Consider the following 12,225-nt stretch of genomic DNA (forward strand, 5'->3'; position numbering starts at 1 on the left):
TAGAAAGCAAAGGTGGGAAAGGAGTTGACAGGGTAAAAGTTAGTAGAGGAGCTCCAACAATTACACACTTGTTCTTTGCAGATGATTCCCTAGTGTTTCGCAGAGCTTGTACTCAGGAAGCTAAAAAATTTAGAAAGATCCTAAAGGTGTATGAAGAGGCAACTGGACAGCTCAGTAACATGGACAAATCAATAGTCTTCTTTAGCAGGAACACGAGCCAAACAGTGAGGGAAGAAATCTGTCAAGTCATGGGATCAATGCAGCAAGTTAGCTAGGGTAAATACTTAGGCCTGCCTATGATCATAACCAGAACAAAAGAGCAAGTGTTTGGATCTATCAGGAATTCTATAGACACAAAGCTGCAATAGTGGAAGAACAAATTACTGAGTCAGGCAGGAAAGGAAATAATGCTCAAATCAATGGCAATGGCTATGCCAATATATACCATGTCTTGTTTCAGACTGAACTCCAAATTATGTAGAGAGATTAGCTCCGAATGGCTAATTATTGGTGGGAGGAGGTAGAAGGAAAGGCAAAGGTGCATTGGATTGGATGGAAGAAGATGACAAAGGATAAAGAGGCTGTGGGATTGGGATTCAAAGACCTGCAAATGTTCAATAAAGCCTTGTTGGCAAAACAAGTTTGGAAGCTGATTACTCAACCAAACTTGCTTGTTAGTAAGGTTTTGAAGGAGAAATACTATCCCAAGCAGTCTCTTGTCAATTGTAAGGTCCCCAATAATGCCTCCTGGATCTGGAAAAATATTTCAACTGTAAGAATGGATGTGCTAGAAGGAATAAGGAGAAGGATTGGCAATGGCAGAGGAACAAGAATCTGGGAAGACAAGTGGATCCCAAACAGGTCAGATGGAAAACCAACAACTGATAAGCCACATGAATGCCAACTGAAACAGGTCTCAGAATTGATCACCAACAGCAGGTGGAATATAGTTCTCATCTTTAAGACATTCTGCCCTTAAGATGCTAAAAGTATTATGAGTATACCAATAAGTGTGACAGGAAGAGAAGATAGCTACTACTGGATACATGCTCAGAATGGGCAGTATACAGTACAATCTGGATACAAGAGATGGATGAAGGGAAGGGAACAGGAAGGTGGAAACGCAGGAGAACAGTCTAGTCCAAGCTACAAAGGTACATCCACTATTGTCTGGAAAGCACTATGGAATCAGAATATGAAGCAAAAACTGAACGTTTTCATCTGGAAATGTCTTCATGATGCTCTCCCAGTCAGAGAGCTAATATTCAGCAGAACAAACAAAGACAATCCCATGTGTGGAGGCTGTGGAGAAAGTGTGGAAACATTAGGACATATGTTGTTTCAATGCAAGAAAGCCAAGGAAATATGGGAGATGGCTCCAGTGCAGTGGGATGGCTTAGTGCACCTAACAGATAACTTCCAAAAGTGGTGGTCTGCTATGATAGAAGCCCAGATGATCAGGGGAAGCCATAAGCAAATCAACCTCACAGTCAACATTCTCTAGCAAAGGCAGAAACAATAGAGAATTCAATCAGAAGGATAAGGAACCCCACAGGATAATTGAAAAGGCTTCTACGGAGTAGATGGAATTTGAAGAGGCTAACAAAGGGAGGAAAGAGAAAAGGAGCATTCAAGAAACAGGTGTACAACAAGGGATTGAACAAAATCATGAAGCTAGGAGCATAAGAATACTGTTAAAGATCCATACCCAAATGGACAAAGATCAGTATACAGTGGGAATTGGAATTACGGCTACAGATCACTCAGGACTACTACATGCAGCTTGGGCACTTAGAGAAAGAATGACAGGAGATCCACTGCAAGATCAAGCAGAAGCTGTCAAACTAGCTCTAATGAATGCTGCCAATCAAGGCTGGTGAAACATAGAGGTGGAGCTAGATAGCAGTAAACTGAAGGAATACATTGTGGACTCAAGACATAGTAGCTGGTGGTTGGCAACTCTAAGAGAGGATATTCAGTCCATTAGTAGCCTGTTTCATCAGTGCTCCTTTTCAGTAACTAATACCGGAAAACTAGATAGTATTAAACTGAGCTTGCATGCTCTTAATAGCTGGTTTGATGAAGAATAGGTAAATTCCAATCTTAGATGCTAACGCATCAAGGTTCATCATGGGACAGTTGTCTCTTTTGTTTGGACCTTTGTCCAATTACAATAAAGATTTTGTGATGAAATACAATCTAACGTTTTGACCAAAAAAAAAAAAACGCCCTCTCAATATGGCTCGAGGTTTAAAAAAATAGTGCATAAACAAGAATAATTTTGAAATAAATATAATGTTTTAGCTTTCCTCGAGCATCTACCCTACTGCCTGATAGATACCAAAGAAAATTGGTCGGAAGGGCATGCTAGGTGCATTAGTTTTTTTTTTTTGGGTGAAGAAAAGTTTAAGTGTTTTCATTTGAGGTCATCATCGTGGGATGGGACATTACTCGGGACAAGTATCTTTTTCTATTTTTTCATCCGGACAAGTATCTATTCTTACTAATTGAGTTTACACGAGCTGGTTGCTAAGAACATTAATTAATGAAAGAGAATGTAAACTTAAGTTGCTGTCCCAAAAAAATAAACTAAAAGAAGGCATGGGTTGCAGTGATAATCATTTGATGGAAAATGCTCTCGGAGTTTCAATATTATGATCAAGCATATTACAATTTTAAATTTGTTGATTTTTTTTATCTATGTATCCGTGTGATGTATTTGCTGTCATTAGTGCAAATACCAGAATGAAATTATCCCTTTTATAAAAAAATAAAAAATAAAAAAGGAAGGCATGGGTATTAGTTTGTGAGGCAATGTGATAATTTGATTGTGTACATTTTTGAATACATATTTTATAAAATCAATACATATGTCCTTTACGATGAATAGTTTAAACATAACCTCTCATTATTATTTAATCAAAGGTTGCCCATTTCCCTACTGTTCCGAACAACTTAAAAAATAGAATGAAGGAAGAAGCACGGCTCTTCGGATTTTAAAATTGGCTTAAGTTATTGCCCCAAAAAATAAAATAAAAGAAGTCATGTTTATTAATTTGTGGTCAGTATGTAAATAGTTTTATGTAACGAATTTTTTGTCTCGCTTCTTGTGCCACTTTCTGTTCCATTTTTTATTGTATTACTATTTTTTTCATAAATATCATATTTTAGTTCATTATTATTTTATATGGATCCAATAACTATTAATTGAGTAATAACCAAAAATAACAGTTTCAAAAAATCAATATATAATAAAAAATTTTAAAAAATACATCAGAAAATTCATAAAAAAAAACTCATTTTTTTTATGCATTTTGATCTTTTGAGTTTGTTAAATTTTGTATATTACTCGATTAATAGTTATTGGATCTTAAGGAAACAAAAACACTACAAGAAATTTGACCTTTTGTGACAATAGGAAGTCATCACTAAAAATTAGAAAGTCGTCATTATATGAATATAGTGACGACTTTTTCCATTGTCACATTGTTGTCATTAATTCTATGTCACAAATGGGTACGTGTGACAACCTCTATAAAGTCGTCACTAAATATTATTATTTAATGACGAAGACTAAGTCGTCACTAAAAAATAGTATTCTGTGACGAAGTTTCTTGTCACTGTTTCCAAAATTTTTTTGTCATAAAAAATAGCAGAAGTCGTCACAAATTTGAACGTGCACAGTGACGACTTGAACTTGTCACTCTCACTCCTAGTATTCTGTGACAAGAATAGTCGTCACTTAGTGAACTTACAACTTTGTGTACAAGAGCTGCAATTCTATTGCATTTTCAACAACCATAGCAGAAAATTGTGGCTTGACTAATGCAAAAAACGATAGTAATTAATGTACAATGAACCCTCAAATATATCTTTATATATTATAAGAAGACGTTTTGGGTCCTGTTCATTGGGCATTTTTGTCCTTAAAATTTCATCTGCTCACTTCAGGGGCATTTTTGTCCTTCTAGCTTTTTGTTCTTCTAGCCTTTTGGCTGTTCTTTTTCGTGGAGCTAAATATAGAAGAAGACATTTGGAGGGATACTGTTCATTGCATACTATTGCTGGGATTTCGTGTGCATCTCCATGCTTGAGGATGTTGTACGTTCGAGTGCAATTTGTGATGGTTGTGCTTTGTACTTTGCACTCTTGGTTTATTGCTTTTGGACTGTGGAGCCCATGATAACATTCCACCGCAACATTCTGTTTCTCATTGTGGTTTAGGCTCCTTCACATATTATATACGTTGGAGATTTCTGCTTTCTTGCTTGTGGGCCGTGGACCCCACATTGATTGTATGCATAGTTGTGTGGAGTGGGAAGAAAAAAATATATCTCCTCTTGAAATTAACTTGAGTTAAATTAAATGATAATGGATGTTCCCAAATTATTCAATTAAAAATATTAACTTTTTTAAAGAATTAAACTCCAATTAAACTGTTGAATGAAGATTAAATTAAACTTTTGGAAAAAATTAAAAATAAACTTCAATTAAATTATTGAATTATATGATGATAGACCTAACAATCATCAAAAAAAAAAAATGAAGAATTATTGTAGACATAATAATCGCAACTCATAGATTTAGAAATATTAGATTTCTGAATTAAAATTAAAATTCAACTCGAATAAAAAATGGAGTTAAATCAAGAATGGAGAATTAAAACTCCAATTAAACTCCAATTTTGAATTAAAAGATTGAGAATTAAACTCCAATTAAACTTCTGAATCTGAATTAAAATTAAAATTACACTTTTGGGAAAGATAAAAAATAAATTCAACTAAATTATTGAATTAAATGATGTTTTCATCATTTAAGGTCATAGACCAAACAATCATGAAAAAAAATGAAGAATTATGGTAAACATAATAATTTGGAAGTCATTAGAAATGTCCTTACATATACATAAGAAGCACTTTGTTCATTGGGTTTTGGGTTCCTGTTCATTGGGCATTTTTGTCCTTAAAATTTTATCTGCTCACTTCAGGGCCATTTTTGTCCTTAAAGTCTTTTGGTTGTGGTTGTTCTTTTGGTTAGTATTCATTGCAATTCGTTTGTTCTGTTCAAGAGCTATTGGAACTGCTTGTTGCAAGGCTTAGCCGAATGTCAGTGGAACATCCGCTGTTTTGCAGCATTTACAAGAAGCATTAATGAGATGTGACGTTGATTTCTATCAGCCATCTAATTTTCTCTTGTTTAATTACATTTTCGTCCCTCAAAATATTCATTGAATGGACTATATATTTTCAACTCATGTCTAATAGTGTCATTTTACAATAGCTTTTTACGTTTTCCCTCTGAATTCTGTCGGCCATTACTAATTCAAGCCAATTATGCCTTTATTCTGTCGACCTTATCACTTTATCAGACGATATACTACGCATTATCAAACCAATACCTACCAAACCCACTCTCTCACCCGATGCCCCCGTCCACTCCCCACCCTCAACACCGCCCTCACCCCGTGGCTAACAGCTCCGACTGCTGTAGCAATGGCTTTTGTTAAAGCCCAGAAAACAAAAGCTTACTTCAAGCACTACCAAGTCTCGTTTAAGAGAAGGAGAGAGGGAAAGACGGACTACCGAGCTAGGGTGCGTCTAATCAATCAAGACAAGAACAAGTACAATACTCCGAAATATCGCTTTGTTGTGAGCAATACACTGAAGACCCATCACAGCTAATTGCTGCTCAGAAGGTTCCTGTGGCCGCAGCTAAGAAAACCCCAGCTCCTGCAGCTGCTCAGCAGCAGCAATCCAAGCCGACGGCTAATCTTCCTTCGAAGCCGCTCCCCCCAGCTCAAGCTGGTTAGCTTTCCTTTTTCCTCTCTCCATCCTTCTTTTATTTCTTCCCTTTTGAGTATCTTATTTGTTTTGCACACTTTTTTATCGAAGCGTTAATGGGCGTTAGGGGTTTTTGTACTTCAATGCTATTTAGTGAGAAAGCAGCAAGTAAAAATGGTAACAGTTCTCTTTAGAATTTGAAATGGATGAGATAATTATTGTATGTTGAGTTGATAAACTTGATATGAAATGCAAAGGAACAGATAAAATTTTGAATTTTGCTCTAATTTGTTCACGTTATTTTTGGCTACCGTTGATTTTTTTTTTCTCCTTCTTTTTTATTTACTTTTGTCAAAATTTATTAGTATTTGTTTTAGCACAGGTTTTTGTCTTGTTTAACATAAGCACTATTTAAGATTGTGAAAACTTCAATTATGCTGGAAGATTGCTGTGCGCTCCAGTGGTGACTTTTTTTTGTAAGTATCATTTCCGATGTTGATGTTAATTTTTAGCTTTTCGAATCAAATTTGGCTATTTACTTTTCCGTTTTTATCTTGATACAAAAATCTCTATTTCTTATTCAATTACTGATTGAAGGATTTGCAGTACTCTCAATTTTCAAGTAAAAGGTTGCCGCTAAAGCTCAAGTGGATGCTCCCTTCTACTTAAACAAAATTTTGGCCTTTCTTTGTTTCTTCGTTCAGCTTTATCATTTTCCTTAAATAATTTTGGGTTTCTTCATTGTGTAGGTCTATGCAGCTGCTACTGTCTTTCTTGTACCATTTTTGGAGAGGAAGGGAAATTTCCTGAGGTGAACTTCAATTTCATTATTTTTGGGTTGTTTTCTTGCGTTGCTTAGGTAATTTCTTTTAACCATGTAATGCATCAAAATTCATAAAAACACAATAATTTAACAGAAATTTATGGAAAGTTTCATGGTTTTAAGCATCTTATACCTTGTTTCACTTCCAATCTATATATATGGTAAATCACCCTTGCCGGAAGTCATAAAAGATTTCCTGTTTTGCGTTAAAATAGTTGGCTATGGGTTCAACATCAATTTTAGTGATTTTGCATACGTATAGTACAGGTTGTAAACCTTTTTTGAACTCTATTTTTAATGTGGAGTTAATATCGAAGGCAGTGTAGTGGAGGTAGGTTTTGCATGTTTCGTTTAACAATTTGTATCCTTTCATGTACTAAGTGATCCTCCCATGCATGGCAGGTTCATATAGATTCTGTAACAATTACTTATTAAGCTTCATTTATCCTCTTATATAGGTCATGCAAGCTGCACAACCTGTTAATGTGCCAGATTATCACTCTATAGACAGAAGCTTAGCTAAAAGGACATTACAGATGTAACTAACAAGGACTTCGATGCAAAAAAAAGGTTTCATAATTTCTTCATGTTATGTCTATAGATAATCAAACAATTACAGCTGTTTGATATACAAAAGATTGGTTTGCTGTTTGTTTTTTTGTTTTTTGTTTTCAAAACATTGATATGTTTGGAAATGATTAGAATTGGCCTAACTTTCGACAATAAGAGAACACCCCCCCCCTTTTTAACACCAGTCATTAATATCTATTTTATTGTCTCTCTGCTATAAGTTTTAGTATTCCATTTTGATGGCTGAACTTTTTTTAATCTGTAAAAAGATTGGAAATGATTCAGATATGTTGTCTTCAATTGAGTCAAAAAGTGCATTGGTTGGGAATGAGCCAAAAAATGAAGGATTATTGTCTGCTACATCCTCCTCACATGGCAAGCTGCTGAAGGTTCGAACTGATACTGCTAAGCTTTTTTTCTTGCAAAGCCTTTTCTTTAAGCTAACAGTATTGATTGCAGTTGTACTATATGTTTCAGATTGTAATGCAAAAATACATAAGGAGCTATCCAAATGACTAAAAGCCTTTTTAGTGATAGCCTCTGGAGGTATCTCTCTCTGAATATGATCAATTCGTATATCAATAGATAGCCTTCTGTTTTGCCTTGTTGCACATTTTGCCACCATTAATCTGTTGTTCTGATTAGGACATAATTTACTCTCTTAATTTATTTTCAGAACTGGTGAATTGAGCTCCTTTTCATTTTGAGTTTGAATGAGAAACTTTGTTTTCATGCTTGTTTTCATGTAGTCCAAAGTTCTATGTTTTGTCAAGTACATTAGCCAACAAATTTTTTTTTCCAGATTCAATATTAAATGTATGTCTCAACGAAAAGTTACTTAGATATTCCTATCAATTGACTTTCTTCTTGATTAATGTGCTTGTTAGATTGAGTAGGCTTCTGATCTAATGCAATGCTTTGAAAACTAGCCTTAAATCAAGGAACCTAAAATAACTAATATTTTTAACTCTAAACTTTCATTAACTTTGGTGCAAATCTGTTAAGCCTGTCTTTTTTCTTTTCTTATTAATAATGGTGCATTTGTGATTTGTTGTTCTGGAATTAGCAAGCTTCAAATATTTTGCAAGAGTTGATCAACGTTAATAATGATGCAAAAGTTATATAAGCAATCCAAGATTAGGTCAAAGATGATAAGGCTATCTTTATTGAACAAACAGCAGTAAAATCTATTTGTGGAGTCTTTGATCACTTGTTTACTGCTCAAGTTGGCACTCCAAATGAGCAGCTTCTACAATTCATCTCTGTCCTGTTCCTAAAACTTAGTAAGTGTGCAATTCTTTGATTCTAGCAAAGATGCAATCTACTGAGTCTCATAGCTTGATAGGAATAAATTTATCAATGTCATAATTGAGAAGTAGCTTATAGTTAACAACTACAGGTGCTTGATAGCGTCTAACTGAGAACACTTATTTCTGCATGTTTCCCTGTCAGAATGGTTGTTTTTTATTGATTTTCTTTTTAATAATTTCATTTTGAATATTTTTGTATGACATCTATGTTGTTTACTCGTTCACTGAAAAGATTTATATTAAAAGCGTACAATTTGATATCATCCTGAAATCCCCATGTGATTAGTTTTTTTGCCTACGTATCTCAGCAAAATAATTGAGATTGGACTGTATTCTTACAATTTACTTTTTCTTGGAAGTTCTGCCTCCGCTGTAGGTGCTCAGTTGGTGGCTGCAGTTGACGAGGCCAAAAAGGTGATTCAGACAAGGGACATTCAAGTGGAGGAGGCAACTGTTGGTGATGAAGGGAAGGATGCCTCTATACTAGGTGTCAAGTCTGTGGCTGCTGTTGGAGAGGCTGAAGAGGTCAAAGAAGTGGTTGAGACGGGAATTTGAAGTGGAGAACACAACTGTAGGTGATGCAGGGAAGGATGCATCTAACACACCTATTTCTTTCCAACTTGATAGTGCCGAATTTGTTGCTACAAGGAGCAATGATGTGGTGGTTGACGAAGCTGTGGCCATGGTTGGAGGAGAAAAGCCCCTTGCTTGGCTAGACAATTTGCAATCAAGCGCTAATGAATCAGTCACAGTTGAGCAAGATGCAGAAATGGTGGTGATACCCGTGAAATCTTCTGTAGTGGTGACAGGAGAGGAGAAAGAGGAGTTACCTGACGGTAAAGAAGTAATAGTAGATGAGATTGTGAAAATCGAGATTAAGGTGGACATGGAGATATCCACTTCGGCTGCTGAGGTAACTGAAGGTGAAAATATTATGGGTTCACATGGTTTACAATTGGATGATAATGAACCTCCAAATTCAGCTAAAGAAGAGGTGGATAAAGAGATAAGTATTAGTGAGGAGACAGGTATTGTAGGCAACGCAACAATGGATGACATAAAAAAATGGAAGATAGTAAGAGTGGGGTGGTGGAGGAGGAAACTCTTCTAGCCAATGCGGAGATGGATGAAAAGAAGCAAATGGCAGCACCTGAAAATTCTGTGCCAAATGATTTGGAGTTTGTTGGTAGCAAAATAAGGAAAATATTCAGGAGGAGGGGATTCCAACTGCGGACACTGAAATGGAGAAGAAGATTGACGCTGAAATGGTGACTACTAGGGTTAGTGATGTTGAATCCAATGCTAAAATAGATGATTCAGTGTCTGTTCCACAAGATGAGGAAGATGAAGACATGGTTGCTCAGGAGGGATCTGCTCTGGCAGAGACGGAATTGGAAACTGAAACAGGTGTTGGGGAGTCAAGCAAGGCTGCTGGAGAGAAGCGCAAGAGGGGGAAGAATTCTAAAAATTTGACTAATTCTAAAATTGGATGAAGAACTCAAAAGGTAATGGATGAGGATGTTTGTTTCATTTGCTTTGATGGGGGGGACCTTGTGCTGTGTGACCGGCGGTAAGTATGCTGGCTTTTCAAATTGAATTCCATTCCACTTGAAATATATTTCCTCTTGAAATTAACTAATGTGTTGAATATGATCCACATGCTTATTGTATCTACTTATATGCCTTCTTTGTAAATGATATTGATTCATTATTTTTTCAGGGGTTGCCCCAAGACATATCATCCTTCTTGTGTTAATCGGGATGAGGCATTCTGCCGTGCAAAGGGCAAATGGAATTGTGGTAAGTGCATCTGTCTCTTCTGCAAACATGGTTAGATGCGGGGATGCAACAATATTCACACTTAACCTTAAATTTGTTTTGGAGGGTTCAGATGCATAAGTGCAGTGCTATTCTCTTTAGTTGTTTATATGTGATTTTTGCTACCTACTTTGTGAAATTTATCTGTTCTTAAGTAGTTTTGAAAGCTTTATTCGCTTATTGTACTCACTCTCGAGAGACTAATTTAACATGCGGACAACCTAAGATACTCTGAAAACTGAAGAACGTGACTTATTGACATGTCCAATGAGACTAACCTTTAATTGCTACAAAATTGAATACCTCTTCGTACCTCAGTTGCGTGATAGTTTCTTTGCACCAACTGAAGCACACTTTTGGAATATCAAGAATAGGAAAGAGAACCTCAGGAAATTGCAGAAATGACTTGACTCGTCATGTTAAAAGGGTTGGGATTTGTATATCATACGAGACATGACATTTGAACATTATTCTTGATCAAGTTGATATATCAGCATGCTCTTTACAATTGACATTATTTACTATACATGTAGTTTGATAAAGGATGATTACTTGCTAACGTATACTCTGGGAAAATTGAGCCCTCCACTTCATGCTTTTATTTAATCGTTTTTCTATGCTGAAGTTTTTCATAAAATATGGTTGACTGATCTCTGCTTGCTCTTTCGTTTTTGGTTAGACATATTCAATTTGACGTTGTTGTGTTATATTTATGCAGGTTTTGATAGCCTTTGACATGCACTCGTCCTTTTGTTGTATTTCAGGTTGGCATATTTGTAGCACTTGTCAAAAGAATGCCTATTACATGTGTCTTACCTGTCCTTTTGCCTTGTGCAAAAGATGTGTGAAAGATGCTGCTTTCTTGTGTCCTAGGAAATAAAGGCTTTTGTGAGACATGAATGAGGATTGTCAAGCTAATTGAAAGCTATGACAAAGACACTAACAATGTACTCTCTCTCTCTCTCTCTCTCGCTCCCCTTTCTTGATAGGTAGAATTACCTTTAATTTTGGTGGTGTAAGTACTAAATAGAGTAATTTATATTCAATTAGGCCTTGGTCAGACTCATTCTGATTGGTTTTCGTTGTATATTGGTCGTAATAGTTATTTTAACTTTTCTCTTGATAGGTTTGCTGGTTTGTTCATATTTTAATAGCTTCTATCTTTTTGTTATCTTTGTGGGCGTGCTTGGACTAATGCTTTCTTCGACTTCTTTATGAGTTTTCACCATATGCATCTAATGATTATTTGGTTCTTTTAAAACCCATAATACCTGCTATTACCATTCAAGGAGAGAATGTGAATTGGGTTGCCAAAGTTTCTGGCTAATAAACCTCTTTTTCCCTTTAGAATGTAATTATTTGAACAAAACTAATTTTATTCCTTTAACCCTTCAACATCAATTCTGTTTTGACACTATTGCATCTTTAATAGATTAATGCTTGCTTTTCATGTCTGGTTTTCTAGGCAAAATTGGATTGTTTGGTTTAGGTCTTAAAAATTGTCTTGCTGTAAAATTGTGTATCTTTTGATTAAACTTTGCTCATGATATGGTGGGGCTATTTGGTGTCTCTTTTAGCGAATTTTATGGTGGGGTTAAGATCTGTTGCTAATGAAGAGGAATCTGCTGGTGCGGTTGTGAGAGGAGGTGGTGAAGACATTTCTTCACCAGGCAAGACTGAATGGGCATCAGAAGAACTTCTGGAATTTGTTGTGCACATGAAAAATGGTGATAAATCTGTTCTGTCTCAATTTGATGTTCAGGCTCTCCTGCTTGAATATATCAGACAACTTTTATGTAGCACTGCAGTGACTTCAGCAATATATTTGAATCAGCCATTCTGCTGTATATGTAAATGGTACCAAACAATTCTTGTACAATATTCCAATGACTTTATTCTTTTGAATTATAGCATTGTATCAACC

At 35.7% G+C, this 12,225-nt stretch overlaps 2 protein-coding genes across 2 annotated transcripts; both read left to right on the forward strand.

The window, feature by feature from the left end:
* Positions 1–496: 496 nt before the first annotated feature.
* LOC113736095 (uncharacterized mitochondrial protein AtMg00310-like) lies at positions 497–979 on the forward strand. The gene has a single exon (XM_027263033.1). The coding sequence runs from the start codon at positions 497–499 to the stop codon at positions 977–979; it is 483 nt and encodes a 160-aa protein (XP_027118834.1).
* Positions 980–5,492: 4,513 nt separating this feature from the next.
* Positions 5,493–12,206, forward strand: LOC113697197 (uncharacterized). The gene is made up of 9 exons (XM_072083518.1): positions 5,493–5,591; positions 5,678–5,804; positions 6,530–6,591; positions 7,443–7,562; positions 7,651–7,719; positions 8,843–10,053; positions 10,204–10,283; positions 11,066–11,248; positions 11,879–12,206. Exons 1-5 carry the CDS (start codon positions 5,493–5,495, stop codon positions 7,690–7,692), a joined length of 450 nt encoding a protein of 149 aa, XP_071939619.1. The 3' UTR covers positions 7,693–7,719; positions 8,843–10,053; positions 10,204–10,283; positions 11,066–11,248; positions 11,879–12,206.
* The last annotated feature ends 19 nt before the right edge of the window (positions 12,207–12,225 follow it).

This window comes from Coffea arabica, chromosome 1c, assembly GCF_036785885.1.
Source record: "Coffea arabica cultivar ET-39 chromosome 1c, Coffea Arabica ET-39 HiFi, whole genome shotgun sequence".
Lineage (NCBI taxonomy): Eukaryota > Viridiplantae > Streptophyta > Magnoliopsida > Gentianales > Rubiaceae > Coffea > Coffea arabica.

Coding starts and splice junctions, on each gene's coding strand:
- LOC113736095 (XM_027263033.1), top strand. CDS start 497: ATGGCTAATTATTGGTGGGAGGAGGTAGAAGGAAAGGCAAAGGTGCAT.
- LOC113697197 (XM_072083518.1), top strand. CDS start 5,493: ATGGCTTTTGTTAAAGCCCAGAAAACAAAAGCTTACTTCAAGCACTAC. Junction 5,592..5,677: donor AGACGGACTACCGAGCTAGG/GTGCGTCTAATC, acceptor GACCCATCACAG/CTAATTGCTGCTCAGAAGGT. Junction 7,563..7,650: donor CACATGGCAAGCTGCTGAAG/GTTCGAACTGAT, acceptor TATATGTTTCAG/ATTGTAATGCAAAAATACAT.